The 18350-nt window shown below is 52.1% G+C and overlaps 2 protein-coding genes across 3 annotated transcripts in view; both read right to left on the bottom strand.

Moving 5' to 3' along the window:
• C15H8orf33 (chromosome 15 C8orf33 homolog) overlaps nucleotides 1-8321 on the bottom strand; it is a 31642-nt gene extending 23321 nt beyond the window's left edge. The window contains exons 1-6 of the mRNA XM_066977408.1: nucleotides 8191-8321; nucleotides 7667-7806; nucleotides 4549-5276; nucleotides 2972-3062; nucleotides 2701-2847; nucleotides 295-2564 (exon numbers count right to left, since the gene is read on the bottom strand). Of these exons, the coding sequence (XP_066833509.1) occupies nucleotides 2368-2564; nucleotides 2701-2847; nucleotides 2972-3062; nucleotides 4549-5166 (1053 nt within the window). The 5' untranslated portion in view covers nucleotides 5167-5276; nucleotides 7667-7806; nucleotides 8191-8321 and the 3' untranslated portion in view covers nucleotides 295-2367. The remainder of the gene's footprint in view (nucleotides 1-294; nucleotides 2565-2700; nucleotides 2848-2971; nucleotides 3063-4548; nucleotides 5277-7666; nucleotides 7807-8190) is intronic.
• On the bottom strand, nucleotides 5462-17129 carry AMDHD2 (amidohydrolase domain containing 2). Of its 2 annotated transcripts, none has more exons than XM_066977402.1 (14): nucleotides 16965-17129; nucleotides 16618-16722; nucleotides 16013-16149; nucleotides 15096-15235; nucleotides 14650-14704; nucleotides 14027-14239; nucleotides 12880-12968; nucleotides 12502-12646; nucleotides 12129-12236; nucleotides 11368-11436; nucleotides 10701-10802; nucleotides 8437-10308; nucleotides 7730-7857; nucleotides 5462-5599 (listed from the first exon to the last, which is right to left on the bottom strand). In XM_066977402.1, exons 2-12 carry the CDS (start codon nucleotides 16698-16700, stop codon nucleotides 10220-10222), a joined length of 1230 nt encoding a protein of 409 aa, XP_066833503.1. In that variant the 5' UTR covers nucleotides 16701-16722; nucleotides 16965-17129; the 3' UTR covers nucleotides 5462-5599; nucleotides 7730-7857; nucleotides 8437-10219. The 2 variants fall into 2 exon arrangements, with proteins under 2 accessions (XP_066833503.1, XP_066833504.1); XM_066977403.1 differs by having other exon boundaries at nucleotides 5462-5596.
• Nucleotides 17130-18350: the final 1221 nt, after the last annotated feature.

The raw sequence follows: 18350 nt of genomic DNA, 5'->3' as shown, positions 1-18350 counted from the left end.
GGCATGGACCATGTCTCTAGCCACATGCATTACAGACCTGACACCGCTGTAGTAAGACATGTCACGAAAACCATAAATGTCACTGAAATCCTTCAGAAAGTAATGCTAAAAAGAGGAGACATTTTATTTTTAAATGTCATTAAGACTGTGTTATGACTTCTCTGAAGGGGAATGAATTGACAGAGCAGCAACAGCATCTCTTAACTTCTAATAATGCTTTTTGTTTCCTTTCAAATTAATCAAATGATAATGCAACAGGGATGTGTCAAACATTACAAAGCTTACACGGCCTACCTGCGGAACTGACCCAGCTGACTTCTGGTCTTGCACTCAAGTGCACAGGTCAAGCATGGCACTCAGGGCTATGAAGGGCTTTGATCAACATTTGCCTTCTGAGTCCTCCAACAAAGGAGCACTGCAAAAGGAATATGGGTTGGCTTTGCAAGTCAGCATTATGTGAAGACCTCTGAAGAACCACAGCAGCCTCACGCATATTAGAATGCATTTTTTTTTCTGCCCTCTTTGGAGATAAACTGTCTGGATTAAGTTACACCAAACGTCTATCTCACTAGTGTTTCTATTCTAACAGCAAATGCCTAAAGAAAAGTAGAACAAGGCAACTGTGTAAGAATGCTTCCCAGAATACTCCTGCAGCCTTACACAGCACAGGAATTTATAATATTTTATCAGCTCTAGCCTTACATGGAAAAAGGAGAAAAATAACTATTTCCCAGACATATTCTGCATAGCCAGCTGTGTAAGGAAAGAGCAGTAGTTCCAAGGTCGTACACAGGATGCTGCTTAATTTTAGAAAATGCAATGAGAACACTAAAAGTTTGAAAACAATTCAGCTTTTGTATATTTAATCCTGGAAATCCAGAAAATACTGTATAGTGATGTTCCACAGAGTCAAAATAAGAGCAGTGCTTTCTAGCAGGTAAAACCATCAGCTAATCTATTGGTTTCCACTTTTATTTAAGTCTTCTCTCCATATTTCTACTCACTGGAAAAGTTACTCATGTTCAGTTTCTTGTTATGCCTAGGCAGTCAACATGTAACGTATTTAAAATGAAAAAGTATCACAGATGCAAGTGGCTGCATCAGAGTTTAATAATTTTATTTTATTTTTTTTAGTCAGCATCAGTTTTTTGAGGTTTTTCTCAGCAAATGTTTTCCACCATCTTTCAGTTGCTCTCAGCACACCTTGGAATCTGCCTACACTTCTATTTCTTGCTTCTCATGCAGGATGACTGACTGGACTATAAAAAGGAAGGAAAGCACTGCACCCTAGGGACACCTGATACCATGTTTCCTTTTTAAGAACTTCTGTTCCTTCAGCTTTTTTAGGCTGAGTGGTGAAGATTTTCTGCATGAACACAGGAGACTGGTTCATTAGCTGAAGCAGTCTCAAGACACTGGAGACATACATTCAACCGTCCATAAAGCAAAAATTTAATACAAATCAAATGCAAGAGAACCTCTGGGCTCTCACAGTTCATTTCACTGCCACCCAAGCTTTAGCACACAGCTGATTTATCCTCTGAGTCACTGCTGTTTGTAACTGGGCTACTTACAAAGTAAAGTTGGTGGGGTTTTGTTTGTTTGTTTTTTTTAAAGAACCGATTGTTCATCCTTCCTAAGTGACAAGAGCCTGATTTCAGAAACAGAAATCTTTCCCTGTCTGGAAACAACTGCCCTAACATCCCTAAGCTGGATTAAATCAGCATTTACAGTTCTTTTAAGTCAACACCTGTCAATTAAACAGATGAATGAGCAAGGATGATTCTCACTCATTTTCCTCCAAGATCCTGAACTTTTGTGCTCTGTAGATGGCAGCGATTATCTATACATACTGCCCTGTGTTTCCTCAATACCAGGAGCTGCATTCACACAGATGTTACGTGGAAGCACTCAGATATCCAGTGCGCTTACACTGCCTTTTCTCCTTTTTCCTCACAGAAGCTGGATCTTCATTACAGAGCACTCCCTTTTGTACAAATTGCTTCCTAATCTGCTATAAAAGGTCTGCTTTATTCAAAAGCCACAGAAGAATGGGAAAATCTCCCAGTATAAAAGACGTTCTTAGGTTAATGTCAATTCTGCAGGAAGGAAACCAATTCCTTCCAGAGGCACCTTTGTAAAGGCGCCTTTCTACAGTGTGAAGATAGAGGACTGCTGTGTAGAATTGAGGCTTGGGGTCCGTGCATACCTGGCGGATCCGTTTTGTCTAAAGGCACTCTGAAAGACAAATCTTTTCCTCAGGAAATACAGAGATTCTTGCAAAACATTTTCTACTGCACAGCATCCTTTTCAAGTTTATGGGAGATCTGGCACAGTTTCTACCCACAGTTTTAATCTGACACTTTCCTAGAAGAAATTAAAGCGAAACTCTTCTTGGGAAGTTGTGAATCTGAATGAGCCTGTATTAAGTGTCCCGGGTGACTCTGAAGGGGATCCTGCCGAATCTTGGCTTTTCCTACACGTTCCAGAGCGCTTCCTGATGACCTGGCAGTTCTTGTTGCGGATGCTTTCCTTCACTTCCATGATCCTGGCAGATTTTGCAGCTTAAAGAGGGGAGAAAATAGCGGGAAGTTATGTTTAGTCATCTAATACAGTGAGCTCCCACTCTTCAGAGCTATGTGGAGGGCAGGAGTGAAGCCCTTTCCTCTTCATTTCCCCCTGCATGCCAAGTGTTCCTACCTGCTTGCATGAGCTTCAGCTGTTTGCACCGCTCCTCCTCCATCTTCTTCCTGTAGTCTCCAAAAAGGGTTCTCATGACTTGACGCTTCTTCACCAGCGGAGCCTTGTGATTGCGCAGCGTCTTGATTGCACGGAGAGCCTCCTCGGCTGAAGCAGTGCAAAGGAGAAACAACCCACAGCTTAAGACACTTCACAGGGTCTCCCCTGCAGCACTGTTCCTGCCTGCCAACCCCTCCCCCAGGGGAGATCTCTCGTTCACTTGAATGCTCACCTTGCTTTGGAGTGGATTTCTGTGTCTTCAGGCCAAGCTCCAGTTGCTCCACACACCAGTCCACCTCCTTCCACAGCTGGTCGTCTGACTGCTACACGACATGGAACAGAGTGTGCATGAGGAAACAAACCATGCAAAAATCAGCAGCAGTTGCTACACACACACAAAAAAATCTGCATAAAGGCAGGACTATCCGGAATTTCTGGTTCTGGTGATTACTTTATAGGCTTCAATACATTTTCCCTATTCCCTACATTTTCAGTGGGTAAACTTAAAGCACTGGACAAATGTTTTGTTGCAACTCCTTGCCTTTGTCTGATGGATTTAATACCTGGCTGCCATTCAGATGACAGTTTTCCACAAAGCTGGCCAGGCCCTTTCACACGAAAGAAGCTGTCAATTCAACTTATGGATGGGAGGAATAAGCATGAACAAAACAAAACAACAATGAAAACTACCCAAAAACCTGCCTGAAATCAAAGGGTAAGTAATGGACAAAATAAGAAGCTGAGTCTTGATGCCTCAGCTCCTTTGTGCTTGCTCAGCCAGAACTGCATGAAGACTAGGGAGCTGAAGACCATGAAGATGGAAGGAGCCAAGTCCTATCACATAAAGCCTGCTGGCTAACTGAACAGCGAAAGGGAGAGAAACAGGGCTGCACCCAAGGTCTGAAGCAATTGTTAACTGTTAACACATAAATGCAAAAGCCCTCACGCTATCTCCTTCTTTTCCTTATGACAATCTCCTTCCAATGGACGGGAAGGGCTTTACATCATCCTCAAATCTTTCTACTTTTCTGATACTCAGCATTGTTTACTGGTAAGGTTGTTGGTAAGCAATACTTTGGATGGAAAGCGTCAGTCTAGAATATTAACAAAAGCAACTCTTTTTTAATTTTGTATGTCAGTATAGCCCAGCTGGCATTGTTTGTTAATTGTTTGTTAACTACACTGAGGCTGAAAAGAAAAATCAAATGGAGACCTGGACCTTAGCAGAACATTAGGAAATCTCAGGATGTGTTTAGATCATAAAATCTTAATGGTGTGTTTACACAGAACTTGCAACTTCAGTTGATTTCTGGGCCATGCCTCACAGTGGGAACCTTCTTGAAGTTCCACACTGGGACCTGCCATAGCCTTGTCTACACCAGCTAGCAACTTTCCTGTTTGCGTTATGTAATTCGTGACAGCTGGCAATGTGGAAGTTGGGGGTACAGTGCCTGCTTTAACACCCACACACACCAGCTTGGCACTAACTGAGGACAATTACCTGCAATATTTTAATGTTTTGTTTTAAAGAAAACGTGGCACTCAGGTTCCCAGGATTAGCTATCACAAGTCTAAACACCAAATGTTTCAGCACAGGTCTGAAACAAAGGAACACCACATTCCTTGGCACTGACTGGGTTCTTAACTGACTAGCATGGGAAGAAATCAGCTGCTCCAAGCAAGCAGTAATTCTTGTCTTTCATATTTCATCTCGTGTCAATATACTGATTGTTAAACTACGCACAGCCACTAAGTTTCTCTTTTACTGAAGGCTTTATAAATGATGGGATCTTATCAATGTTTAAATACCTGCGAAGTCTCATCCTGGTGGGATGCATCTTTATTCTGGCATCCATTAGCTTCTGTCTTTGTCTTCCTGATGACCTCAGTTTCTTCTGTCTCCTTTTTACTGACTGAAGGTTTCTGTTTCTTCTTCTTTTTCTTCTTCTGTGTAGCTCCATCTGATGTTGATTTCTCCATCACTGTTTTATCTCCAGGAGCACTCTCTGGTTTGGGGATCTTTAATGTGGGGTGGCTTTTGTCCTCTTTGGGTGGACTACCTGCAGTTTGAGCCAACTCAGGCCTCTGCAAGGCTGTAACCTGCAGCACCTCTGCTGATTCAGTAGGCAATGCATTACCCAGCACTTCATGATCTGCCGTACCCTCTGCATGTTGGTCTGCTGGAACTAATGGGACCGGAGGACAGTCTTCATCCGGGATGGCAAAGTTGAAGGCAAATTTGGGTTCGTGCCCAGAGGCAACAAAACGCAGAGCTCCACTCCAGTTCTCCTGCTCAGTGGCTCTCACATTGGTTTGTATCTGCTCAGCACCACCAACACCAGGGACTGCTTCCAAAGGTGAACCAGTTGCTTCTGGGTCTGTCTCAGGAAGTGTAAAATCAAATCGGAAGCTGTTGTCAGATGACATGGACCACTTTGGTTTTGCCTCAGAGATTTGGTCAGACTGTTTCCCGTACGCCACACCATCCGAAGCCTGTCCACTGCCTTGTTGTACTTCCACACCACCAGTTTTTGTGTCTAGAGAAGAAAAAGGATGTTACTATCAATATACCTGTTTACTAGTACGGGGATGCCACTGCTACTGCAACTCCCTCTGTAACAGTACTGCTACAGAGAGGCGATCCAACCACAAGCTGCGAGATGGGAAGTCTGCAGAACAGAACCAAATTTCACCCTCCCCTGAAGGGACTGTTTGAGCTCACCTGCTTTCTCCATGCTCTTCCGGTCCTCAGCTATCTTGAGACACTAAACCCCAAACACGCAGTCCGTCACTTCTCGCTCCTTCACAAAAGGAGTCCCATGGAAGCGCAGGACCTTGGGTATGTGTTGCGTCTCTTCTGCTGCACGCAAGAAAAAGATCGAGAGAAACAACAAAGAGGTTGTAGTGCGCCTTAAAAAACATCCTGTGAGACACTGCTGGCTGGGTCTCCTCTGAACATGTTCTGTGTTCATATCACCTCTAACTAACTCGTGACAGGCATTGAAGTGAAAGGAAGCTCCAAGTGCGTCTAGAAGCTAAAACAGTACCATGAAATGTCCTTAAAGGAAAAAAAGATAGAACTTAACTACTTATTATACATTTGAGGAATCTTAAAGTGCAGCACTACTAACAGCATCGAGGTTACCAAATGCTTAACATCCATTCCCCCAAAGCAACTGAGAAATCCAAGAACATGGATTCTCTGGAAAACTGGGAAAGATCTGATTGAATAGTGAGTACACCCAAGAGAGGAATCTTTCTTGACTCTCATACAACCCACCCATATCACAACAGTAATATTAGTTCTTTGTGTTAGATCCAATTCCCTAAAAAGCATAGTTCTTCCATGCCAGTGGGCCCCAAAGACCTCAGTTTGGGAACTTTGTATGTGCATTGTCTTCCAGTGCTTGTCTAACACATTTCAAGCCACAAAAAGCTTGATGTACAAGACCAGTACTTTGGAATGGGCACACACAAAAACATCCTCTTTGCTGCAGTGCTTCTCCAGGACTCTCCAAACGAGGGATACCTGACAGGGAGATTGCAGATCTAATGCTGAGAGTGCCATGGTAGGAAGGGACTAAGAACACTGCGCGTACAAGGCAGAAACACCCCAACGGGGCTGGGCCCACCCGAAGAAGTAAGACATACATTCACAGCACCAACGTGTCAGGGCCCTGGGTACACATGCCTCCTACATCAAAGACTTTTGCTGGCTGCATTCAAGGACTGTTTACCAATAAGAGCTGTTACAAAGGAAAAAATAAAAAAAGCTTCAAGGGAAGCTCTCTCCTCACTCACTTGTGAGCTATTTTAAGCTGAAGATCTCACGCTTGGCCTGCCTGAGCTATGTTGCAGCACTGCTGCAGCCACACACCTCATTGATCCAGACCTTGACCCTGATCCACACCTAAATTCCTGGCTAAAGTTTGGATCTACCCCATCACCACAGACTTCTCTGGCAATCCGTACTCTAGGCAGAGCGTGGTTACCTTCAGCAGTCCTGCTTTGCTCTCCTCCGTCAGGTGCTGTGTGAATGGGCCCCCTTCTGGCCAAGTCCCTGCCTCTGCCTGCCCTGTCACTGTGCTTGGCTCCTAGAAACCTTCCCTGCTGCTCCTTGACATGAGGTACCAAGCACTAGATACTGGTGTAACAAAGCAGTCTGCTGCTCAGGCATGGTGAGTGGGCACATGTTAATTACCTCGGGTCCACCAGCAAACACTCAGCAAGGCGTCTTGCAAAGGGTAACCACGCCTCTCCCCTAGCCATTGGTAGAAGCAAGATCCGTAACTTCATATGTTAACAAGTTGGACTGACTGGATAAAACTGTGCTCTCCTGAAAAGCATTTTATATGATGTTATCTTTAAAGTAATGTCTCCTTCAAACAACAAGGGCCAAGCTTCACAAAAATAAACCTGGTGTTTAAGGGCCGGACATACTAATACGGCATTTCTTTAAGACTGAAAAACAGAAGTAGAACTGGAGAAGAACCAACTGGCAATCAATTACACAGTAAATCATAGAATCATAGAATGGCTGGGGTTGGAAGGGGTCTTAAAGATCACCTAACTCCAACCCCCCTGCCATGGGCAGGGATGCCACCCACTGGATCAGGATGGCCAAGGCCCCATCCAGCCTGGCCTCGAACACCTCCAGGGATGGGGCATCCACAGCTGCTCTGGGCAACCTCTTCCAGTGCCTCACCACCCTCTGAGTGAAGAATTTCCTCCTAACGTTTAGTCTAAAACTATCATGCAAGAAACAATACAGAAAACAGGGAGAATCGAAGTCACAGGTATAAAATATAAAGCTGTTTACATCAGATAGTTCTTAAAGTTCCTTGCTGTTTGTTGGTTTGTATTTAGAACAAGTCTCACGTAACACGAGCATAGGCAACAGACTGGAGAGAAGGAATACAAAAAATACCTGTCTCTGCTAATTCAGAACCAAGGCTGGAATTCAGCTGTGGATGGTGGGAGAGGCACCTACCTCCTGCTGGGGTTGGGCTGAGGCACAGCAGATGCGTCTGCAAAACGCACCGCTCCAGCTCATCCTGCAACCTGCCCCTGGGGACGGGGGGGAAGGCACAGTGTTTCAAATCAGCACAGATCTCTCACCTGCAAGATGGATGCTAAAACTATTTCCTGAAGTCTGTGTGAGAGGTCGGACTAGCAGGTCAAAAAACAACACGCGTTTTCTGGCTTCACGCTCGAGGCGCGTTGTGTAACCGCTCAATTGGTGCCATAAAGCAACACAGCGCAGGGCGCTGCAACGTGCCCCGTTCGGAAGGCAGCAGATACAAAATCCCGAGGCAACAAACCCTCCCGAGCAGCAAAGCATCCAGCCGGGCCTCGCAACTGGTTTTCTTTCTCTCTCTCTCTCCCCCTCCCTTCCTCTTTCTCTCTTCCTTTCCCTCGCTTTTTGGCACCCTTTCGCTCTCTTCCCCGTACCACAAGAGTAACGAGGCGACCCAGAAAAACGGAGAAAACTCCCGGGCGGCCCCAAGCGCCAGGCGAGCCCTCCCCAGCACCCCGCAGGAGCCGTGCGGGGCTCCCCACGCGACCCGAACCCGGCTCCGGCTCCGCCGGCCCGCCCCGGGCTAGGCCCAGCCCCGCCGCGGCCCCCGACCCCCTCACAGCGGCCCGGGCCCGGCCGGGGGGCAGCGGCCGCCGCTCGGGGCCCACGCGGGGCCTCACCTCGGCCCGGCCCGGCCTCCCCTCGCCGTCCCCGCCCCGCGGCCCACCCGCCGCCAGGCCGCGGCGCCTCCGTTCCGCCTCGCCCCTCAGCCCCAGGCGCCCAGAGGCGGCGCGTACACGCAGCGTCCGGTTCCACGTCTGCTTTAGGTTTCCTTTTATTGAATTTTGTAAAAAAAAAAAAAAAAAAAAAGAATTATACACCTTGTTTCACATTCGGTTCTCCCCCCCCCCCCCCCCCCGCGGATTCTTCCCACAGCAGACGGACGCTCCCCCGCTGAGATGCACGACGCACATCGCGCCCACGGCGCGGGTGTTCGACAGCTCCGTGCTTCAGTCCTGGAGGTTTTCCTTGCTGCTGACACCAGCAGCTGATGTTAGAAGCTCCCCAGGGCTGCCAGTCATCCCAGCAAGGCTCAAAAGTGCCCCAAAAGCACTTCCCACTTATAACGGTTATAAAAAGGTACTGGAAAAATCTGCACGTTTCTGTCAACCCTCACCAGACTTCCGTCTTGCCTCACAACCTCCGTGCTTGCTAAGGCTTCGCCCCTGTCTAAGCACCCCTCACTACAAAAAACATCTTGTTTGGTGGTTGGAGGCTCGTCAGGGGCCAGGACTCGTCACAAGGTTTGAAAACAGCATCAGTCTTGGCACAGAAGCGTCCAAGTGTCAGGAAAAGAACTGACAGTCAAGTACTGAAGAAGATAATAATGCGCACAGGAATAATGAGCTATCAGCAACTGTCTTGAAATGCCAAAAATGCTCTGCAATTTTCTTCCCTTATGAGCCATAGGATTATCTCCCTCAGACCCCAGGCTGGACTGAGGGCATGTGAGCCCCTCACTAATAGCCTGGATGCATCACCTAAAGCAGAAGTGTCCTCTCTGCGGCCTGAGGAACGCACCAACCCTTCAGATGATGCAAGGGCTCTGTTAGGCATGGCTGGGTGCAGATCCTGCAGGACCCATCTCGCCAGCACAAAGGGTTGGAAGGAACATTGTTTTCTGTGGCAGGATGTTGTCCATGGCTCCAGCCGAAACCACATGCTGTGGACTCAATGCCCATGCAGGGAAAAGGCACAAAGGACCAGCAATGCCTCGTTTTCCTGGGTTTGATCTCTGCCCTGAGGATTCAGCCCACACTGATGGACAGCCCTACAACAGCACCGAGTCAGTGAGCTGTGGCAGCCTTGCTCCAGAAGACGCACAACGCAGGATCAGTGCCAGTGAATCAGAATGTGGTCCTCAGCTTCTGCTGAGGCAACAGCAACCTTCTGACATGAAGAGCTGTGAGCTCAGCTGGTTGGCACTGATGGCCAGCCAGCTACAGCTGCCCAGGAGCAAGGCAAACAGCGTGGAGAGGCATGGACATGGCTTGAGCCTGCCTCGGGCATAGGCAGGTTAGTGTGTGCTGTATAAAACAGTGCAAAGGCTGGGACAGCTTCACACCACTGTAAGATGGCGATAGGAGCACCTCTGTCTGGGGACTCCACACAGGACAGCTGTGCAGTCCTTCAGGTCACTCCAGGGACCAACAGTCCCTCCTGACACAGACCTGCCTGCTCTCCCCACTCCACCAGCTGAGCACCAACAAATTTGTTGCAGGCATGGCTGTAACTGGAAGCAGTGGTTGTGCTGGAAAACACAGCTCTTTGGTATGAGGCTCCTTTAGGGGAGTTGCAGGAAGGAAGGAAGGAAAAAAAAAAAAAGAGAAGTGGGGGGGTGGTTACCAAAGCTGCTAATCACAGTGCCAGGGAGCCTCGGGAGGGCACCAGGACAGCCCAGCATCACATGCCTAACACATCCTGTCTCCAGACTTCCTCGCCCGCGATGTACGTGGCTTGCACATACAGGCTGTCATTCAGCATCAGGAAATCTGCACCAGATAGGAGAGAAAGGAAGCAGCTGTCAGAGAAACAGAAGGAGGGCAACTGGGGCAGCTGAAGCTAGCTGGAAAGAGCTGGGCTCCAGGGCTGTCTGCGTGTGGAACTTTCTTCCCACCCCAAACACAGTAGCAGGACAGCAGTGGAGCACCGTCCTTGCTCTGCTCCCTGTTCATCTGAGATGCGGGGGCCTCTCCAAAGGCCTTGTGAAGCACCACCCCCACCAAGAGAAAAAAATACTAGAGCAAAACTCCACAGCAAATCCTGGGCAGACTGGGTCTCCCCAGATCCCCCACTGAAGTGGTAGATAAAGCCTGCATTCGCAGCAGCCCCTGCTTTGCTCCAGCACACACGAGCCCTCATACCACTGTCCCCATACCAATACCTGCATCAGAGTCGTAATCCAGGGTCCCCTTTTTGTGCTCAATCCCCAGGAGCTGGGCAGGATGCAGAGATGCCGCCTCCAATGCAGTCTCTACTGAGCACCCTTGGGGTAAGAAGGGGGAGGCATTAGGGCAGCAAACAGCCCCATCCCCAGAGCAGCCCCAAACTTGTGGCTAAGGCAACTGGTAGCATGTCAGAGACCCAGCTGGATAACCAAACCCATGCACAAGCCCCAGTGTATTTGCCAGCACCAAGATCTTTGTCCCCTCCTATCACAACAGGGCACTAATATCTGGTCTTACTCCCTCTCCCCTAAACAGGAGGAGCTGGAATGCCCTTGTCACGTAAGCATGGGGCTAAGGAGGGGAAAATATCCCTAGGTGAGACAGCAGGAAGAGGGGAACTACCTAGGGTATGTGGAAGAGATCATTCACTTTTAGTCCCTTTGTTAGGAAAGAGCAGGACAGTTCACCTTAGTGCCACAGGTTAAAATGAAACCTCCCCTCATAAAGGTACTCATCTCTGAGAAGAGTGCCACTGATGCCAACCCTTCTCCTCACGCCTCGGGCAAGAGGGGACGTTCCCTGGCTGAGCAGACAGTTGCCAAGAGCAAGACCTCTTCCCAAGCCGACACAAGAAGTAACAGCTTGTGGGCAAGGCTCACTTACCTGTGGCTTCTAGGAAGTGTCGCACGCACGCGTCCATGGTCGCTACACTACCGCTCAGGGTCTTCGTGCCTGGGAAAGGAACAGGACAGCACTGAGCAGGACCCCAAAGGGTAGAAATCCTGGGTCACAAGAAGCAAGTTGAAGGTCTCTCAGCTATTGCTGCTGAGTGACGGAACGAGGTGAGAGTGTCTGTGCTGACAGTGCGGAGGGAGTTACTAGGATGTCACCCTGCAGCTCCGTGTCAGGCCAGCTGGACTAGATGAAACCCTAGCTCACAACACAGGCACCTGCTACCAAAGACAGAGGAAGGGAACTGACAAAGGAACCACCCTTCCTTACAATATCTTCCCAGTCTCTAACTGCTAGCAGATTAGGGAACTTACTTAGCAAGAAGTGGTGGTGTTACAGAAAATACAAAAGACAATAAATATCCACGAGATTTTTCTGTCCTTTCTGACCCCACTACAATTTCTAGCATCCATACCACTGGCCAAGAATGAATTGAAAGGTTTTGCAGACAGCTAAAAATTGTCAGATTCCTCCTCACTCCAGTAAGACGGGGCATTTCCCACCTTCACAAGGTGCCTCATTCTCCCCAGGGCAAAGTCATGGCAGAGCCACTAACTGATCAGGCAACAAAACCCAAGAAGGTGGCAGAAGTGCTGCCTCACACTGACAAGCGCTGGAAGGTGTGCTGAGCTCTCCAGGAACGGGGCACGAGTGGCAGTGCTGTGCCAAGCTCTTTTGCAAAAGGCACTTACCTGCAATGTAGGTGTTCAGCCCATCGATCTCCACCACCTGCTGGCCCAGGGTGTGCCGACCTGGTGCCAGCCCCATGCCAGCGATAGCATCCGTCACCAGCACCAGGCCTGAGGAAGGCAAGCAAACACGCCGCGGTAGCTTTGCGGCCAATCCTACTGCAGGCCCGAGCACTGCGCCACGTGGACCCTCCCGGAGAGGGACCAAGATGCCTCCAGCCACCTGCAGCTGAGGCAAGTGGGCTAGTGGATCACGTCACGTGGCAACGGCCTCTTTCAGGCAGCAAGAGTAGCGCTCGTGGGAGACAGCACAGTGGGTGCTGGGATGTTGGTGACACCGGGCAGGTGACTCTGCGTGGGCCTGGTATGGCTTTACCTGTGGGGTGGGCTCGGTGGGCGATTCGCAGGGCAGCAGGGTTGGTGTGGATGCCATCAGAGATCATGCCATAGAAGACCCTCCGCCCAGCAGGAATCTTGTCACTCGTCAGCAGACCCACGATCCCAGGGTCACGATGGTGGAACTGCCCACAGAGAGAGAGTTAAAACTGTTGAACGTCAACAAGCCTTGTAGGCTGAGACCCCTCCTGCCAGGGGATGCAGCTGCTATCTATCAAACCCCGCCTGGCAGCATTCAGTGAAACCCCATTGCAAGGCCTGGTATGAAACACGTTGATGAGAATAAGCATTCATGGGCAGCAAGAGAGAAAGCACCAAAAGCAATGCCAGCACAGGGCAAACGCCCTTGACTACTCACCGGCAACATGGCATTGAAGAGGTGCGTGATGAAGGTAGCACCATGCTGCACAGCCTCCTCAGCCTGGGAAAGATTTGCCACCGAGTGACCTGGGAACAGAGACCGCTGTATGATTCTTCTGCCCACCTCTCTATTTATTTCCCCAGAGGGAATTCCAGGAGTAAAGACGCATTGTCACTAGGGCTCTGCTCTGATGCTCCAACCTGTGTTTGGGTCTGAGATGCCAGCCTCGTTGCAGAGGCGTCTGACTATGAGCACGGGAGCCTCTGGCCGTGGGTGTTTCACGCGAACAGGTTCACTGCTCACAACAGTCACCAATGCTGCCTCGCTCCCAGAGGCATCGCAGAGAGCTGCCTGCTGGCTGGGCTAGAGGCCCTAGGACGTGCCTTCGGGCTGTCTACAGGTATCTCAAGGCTTCATGTGGAGAGGTGTCAAAGGAGTAGGGTAACAGCGGGCACTTTCCAAGAAAGAATATATCAATAAAACATAACTCAGGAACAGGTGTTTACCCTAGTACAGGCAGCATATCTAATGTGAACAAATCTCTCTGCAAACAAATTCTGTCTTTCTGTGATTCTTCTCATTACATGCCTGTGAGATGCTCTGTACAAATACCCTTCTCAATTAAGGTTCAATTTCACCCCCCAAAAACTTATAAAAATGCAGTAGGGGGAGAGGTCTTCGGCACTTCCAGTTGAAAAACCGAGTTTTCAAGACTCAACAGCAACCTTTGGAAAACAATTTCACCTGTCAAATAAGGCCTAAAGCAGCTGAACTTCAGAGTTTGAACCTTTCCACATAGTCAGCCTTGAATTAAATCTTTATTAACTGAAGGCTTAAAAAAAAAAAAAAAGGAAGACTGCTCTTATTTCCTGTTTTTACAGCACCAGTGCACTTGTGCAGAACTGCAAGTGCTCTTCAATCGATGACATTTGGCCCTTGCCATACAAAGGGCAACATATTTACAGCATCAACCTAGGTCCCTGTTTGTGATGCGTCTGTCTCTTCCATACAGGTCAGGGAAGGGGTGACAAAAAGAAATGCCACCCGGCCCAGTCACACGGAGACACCACCAGGGATGCTACTGCCCCAGGCTGCCTGCGGCACAGACACAACGGCTCCCCCGAGCCTCCTCCCCAGCCCTTACCGAGCGAGACACAGATGCCCCGCTTGGTGAGCTCCCGGATCACCTCGCTGCTCCTCTTTATCTCCGGGGCCAGGGTGACTATCCGGACGCAGTCCAGGGACCCGTAGGTTGCAAGCAGGTCCTGGAAGGCACCTGCCTCGAAGGTGCGGATGCAGTGCTCTGGGTGTGCCCCCTTCTTCTCCTTGCTGATGAACGGTCCTTCCAGGTGGGCTCCTGCTCAAACGGAAACAGAGTCACGACTCTTCCTCACCCCACCAAGGGCTAAGAAACCTGCTGTGTCCACCCTGCTTGGGCCAAGCTCTTGCCATTCTCCAACAGCAAAACACAGTTCAGGTAACTACGAGATCAGTACGACAAAAGACGCAGCACTGAAAGCGGCCAAGCCCCACAGCCCCATTGCCACCACTCTGCTGAAACCAAAAGGGTGGGTGGCAGAGGGCACAGAAAGGCTGGGGACAGTTTGAGGGAGAGAGCAGACCTGTGCCCACCTGTGTATCCCTCCCACCAAGAGAGCTCCAGCCCCCATTTGTGCCTTCCTACGGTGGCTTCTTTCCTCTTAACAGGGGAAAAGATACTCTCCTAGAGTAGCACCAGGGAGGACAGCGAGCGGCAAGACCACTTACCCAGGATACCTGCTCCATGGGCTCCACCATTTCTTACACTGATCTGAGGGAGAACCTAGAGAAAGGGGTTTGTCAGACACCTCAGACACGGTACCCCTGCCAGGCAAAGCAACCCAAACCCCCGGTCCCCACAGAGCTGGGCTATCAGGGACAAAAGGCCAAACAGCCCACAAAGAAAAAGCAAGCTGCGAGCCCCGCTGCAAAAGGCCGCTAGCTACCTGCTGGCCTGGAAAACATCGCTGCCTCACTGGTCTAAAGGTTAAGGGCAAGAAATCTGGGGTTGGAGTCCACCTCCTTATGCCCGCAGCTTTCCCACCATGGCAGCTGTCTCGGTCACTGAAGAAGCTCCGCAATGTCATCATCCCCAGCCCTCTCTGCTCTCGGTACCAGCCTCAGCCCTCAGCTCTTTATCACCCTACGGATGAGAGGGGGAGAAAGCCACTCACCTGGTGGTACACGGATGGAGGAGAAGTCACCAAAGTGGGACAGAAGGAGGTCACTCCATGGGAGAGTATTTTCTGACTGACCAGGTCAATCCCTGATTTGAAGTCATCTGTAGCCATGGAGAAGTCCACTCCAAAGCCTCCTGCACCACAAACAAAACAAAGATGAAGCTGCAGCCCCCTCAGTGGAAAGGCAGGCTCGCTGCCTGGATCCTCCCCTCTAGTAGGGGCCCAGACTCATGAACACTCAGTTTCCCAACCCAAAACTTTTGTGTGTGTGTGTGTGACCAGAACAAATTGAACTGTGTGTGACCTGAGCAAGCCACTCAGTTCGTATGGCATGAACTGGAGGCAAAGAGCTCCACCAGCACTCGTCTTGCCCTACATTCACACTGGCAAACCCAGCCAACACCATCCTACTGGAGTGCTTTTCCCTACAGAATCACAGCGTGTTGCAAGAAGCACCAACTTTTTATTTTGATGAAGGGCAAAATCTGAGTATTTCCCATTAAAGAGAGGATCTAGCTTCTGACACGTTCTAGCAGAGAACAAAGTTCTCAGCACCCAGGAGAGAGTCACTGCAGGTAAGGCTTGATCCCTTGAGAAGTCCTGCTCCATCCTCCACACGTCCTTGGTAGCGTAAGGCAGGCAAACTACCAGCACAGGGACTACTGATGAAAGGGAGGTTGGGAGGAAAGCCAGGCTGAAAACACACGTATCCAAAGTGGATCGGTTACAGAGCAGCAGCAACCATGGGCAAAACTGTTCTTTATCATTAGCTCAGTGACTCCCATCTCCCTGATGCCCTGCAGAAACACGCTTGGTTGCAGGCAGCGCACATACAGCAGGGTTTGAAGAGCAGGGACAGACAAGCCTGGGGCCCACCGTCTTCCTTGCGCACGCACGTGGCTTCGCCTTACCATTGATCTGCACATCGATGAAGCCTGGGGCGATGATGCTGCCCTTGCAGTCCAGCTGGATGTCGGCAGAGCCCTTCTCGTCGAAGAAGAGTTTCTCCGGGTTGAGGATCTTCCCCTCCCGCACCCACAGGTCCTCCCTGCAGGGAGGGTCACACTCGCACGCCGCTCGCAGCCCCGCACCGCCCGCGGCCCCCCCAGCCACAGCACACCCGGCACCACAACGCGGGGGGACCGCGGGGGTCCGCAGACCCTGGCAGCACCTTCCCCTGCAGGCTCTCAGTGGCTGCTGCGGGGGCTGCTCTTCCAGCAGCGACAGGAGCGGCGGCCCTCTGCCTGGTCTCCGGTTAAATCTGACAGGAACGTGATGTTCCCGGACCGCGGCGGCTCAGCGAGCTGCCCGCGCACTGACCGAGGGGGGGTCGGAGGAGAGACCGAAGGAGAGCGGAGCGCGACGGGGGCTGCGGGAGACGCGTGGCTCCTTCCCTTCGGAGGAACGGGGCTGCGAGGACGCTGAGGAGCCCGGGGCCGGGCCCGGGGGGCCGCCAGGTCCCGCTCAGCGCCCAGGCTCCCCGCAGGTGCCCCCCGCGGCGGCGGGGCCCACTCACCGCTGCAGCCGGCGGTCCCGCAGGATGCGGCAGTTGGTGAACTGGGCGATGGGCGCGTCCGACACGGATTTGTTGGACGGCATCGTCGGGCCGGGGGGAGCCGACCTGCAACGGGGGCAGCCCTGAGGGCAGGGACAGCGGCGGGGGGATCGCGGGCGGGGGGATCGCGGGCGGGGGGGCCCGGGACAGCGGCCACGGGGACCGGGCAGCCGGGGCGGGGCGGGGCGGGACGGGGGGGCTGCCCCGGCCTCCTCCCGGCCCGCCCCGGCGGACAGCCCAGCCCAGCCCAACCCCGGGGCTCCGTCCCGGTGCTCGGCCCCGTCCCCAGGCCCCGGTGCCGCCGTTACCTCAGCTGGAGCCGCGCCGCCGCTGGGCCGTGCTCAGCCCGGCCCGGCCCCTAGGGCCCGCATGGCGCCAGGGGGGGCGCGGGGCCGCCAGGGAGCGCCCGGCCGCGGCGGCGGACACCGGGGGGCGCCGCCAGCCGCCCGTCACGTGACCGCGCTCCGGTGCCGAACGGGAGCGCCCCGCCCCGCCCCGCCCCGTGACCGGCCCCCGGGGAGCCGCCATCACGGGAAGGGCGCGGCCGCGGGCGCCATCTTGGGGAGGTCGCCGCCTGCCGCGGGGGCGGGCGGAGGGGCCGGGAGGGGGGCGAGGGGCGCCCCACGGCGGGGCGCGGCCCCCCAGCCCCTGAGAGGGCTCCCGGCCGGGCCCGGGGCGGGAGGGCGGTGGCCGGGCCCTCACCCAGGCTCGCTCCCCGCACGCTTTAAAGGCCAGAAATGAAGTCGGTCTCGCATCGCTCTTGCCCGTGGGGCCGCAAAACCGAAATAAATCCACTTCAGGCAGCTGAGTGGAAAAAGAGCCCCAAAATAGTGAAAAAACAGCCCCAGCACCGAGCTCGGTGAGAGACTCGGCAAAGGCAGAGGGGCGCTGAAGCCAGGCCGCGGCCGTTTCTCCGCAGCCCGAGGTGCTCTGGGCACACACCGCTGCCCCGGGGCCCCCTGCCCGGTGCTGGGGTCCGTCCATCTCCGCCTGCAGCCTGTGCCCGGCAGTGCTCGGCGCTGCGGGCAGCTGGCTGCAGGGGACATGGCCCGGGGGGGCAGCGAAGCCCCCTCCCCACACACAGGGTGCAGGCACCGTGCTGAGGGAGACCCCGCTGCCGTCCTGCCACCCCGCACCCCGCTGCAGCCCCCTCAGACAACATCCCCCCCCACCAGGCTGTTCTTCACAGCCCTCGCGCTTGCAGCTGGATGTCTCCGTGGATTTGCTCTCTGGGTCTGTTTTAATCACACTAATCAGTAAATGAAAATGAATGAGCGACGTTCCATATCCTCTGAAGGGGCCGGCAGCGGCACGTGATGGCGTTTCACCCCGGTGTGTAACGGCACCGATGAAACGCTCTTGGAAAGGTCTACAGAACCCCAGTGGGAAGGGACACGTTTCCTGAGGACACCTTATCCATCTTATCCAGGGAAATTCCAACTGCAACAAGCTCAAATAAGCTGGAGCGAGGAACCAGGAGGAGCTGCGGTAGGCACACACCTCCCTTCGCTCATCATGCAGATACCAGTTTTTACTCATCGCAGCCACCTCCTCATTACCTTGTTCTTAACATTCTACACACAGATTATATTCAGATTAGAAACGTCTGGGGTAGTATCTTTTCCATTGAGTTTATACCGATACATTTAGATCTTCTCAGTGCAGAAGATGGTCTAGAGGAACATCCCTAAAGA

Source organism: Anser cygnoides, chromosome 15 (assembly GCF_040182565.1).
Source record: "Anser cygnoides isolate HZ-2024a breed goose chromosome 15, Taihu_goose_T2T_genome, whole genome shotgun sequence".
Lineage (NCBI taxonomy): Eukaryota > Metazoa > Chordata > Aves > Anseriformes > Anatidae > Anser > Anser cygnoides.
This window is presented reverse-complemented; position numbering and strand designations above follow the sequence as displayed.

What these genes read in the sequence shown, in the direction of transcription:
- AMDHD2 (XM_066977402.1), bottom strand. Translation starts at nt 16,700, where the DNA reads ATGCCGTCCAACAAATCCGTGTCGGACGCGCCCATCGCCCAGTTCACC. An exon ending in CATCGATGTGCAGATCAATG is followed by an intron (nt 15,236 to 16,012) that starts GTAAGGCGAAGC and finishes TTTGTGGTGCAG; the next exon opens with GAGGCTTTGGAGTGGACTTC. An exon ending in GGATTACGACTCTGATGCAG is followed by an intron (nt 10,309 to 10,700) that starts GTATTGGTATGG and finishes TATCTGGTGCAG; the next exon opens with ATTTCCTGATGCTGAATGAC.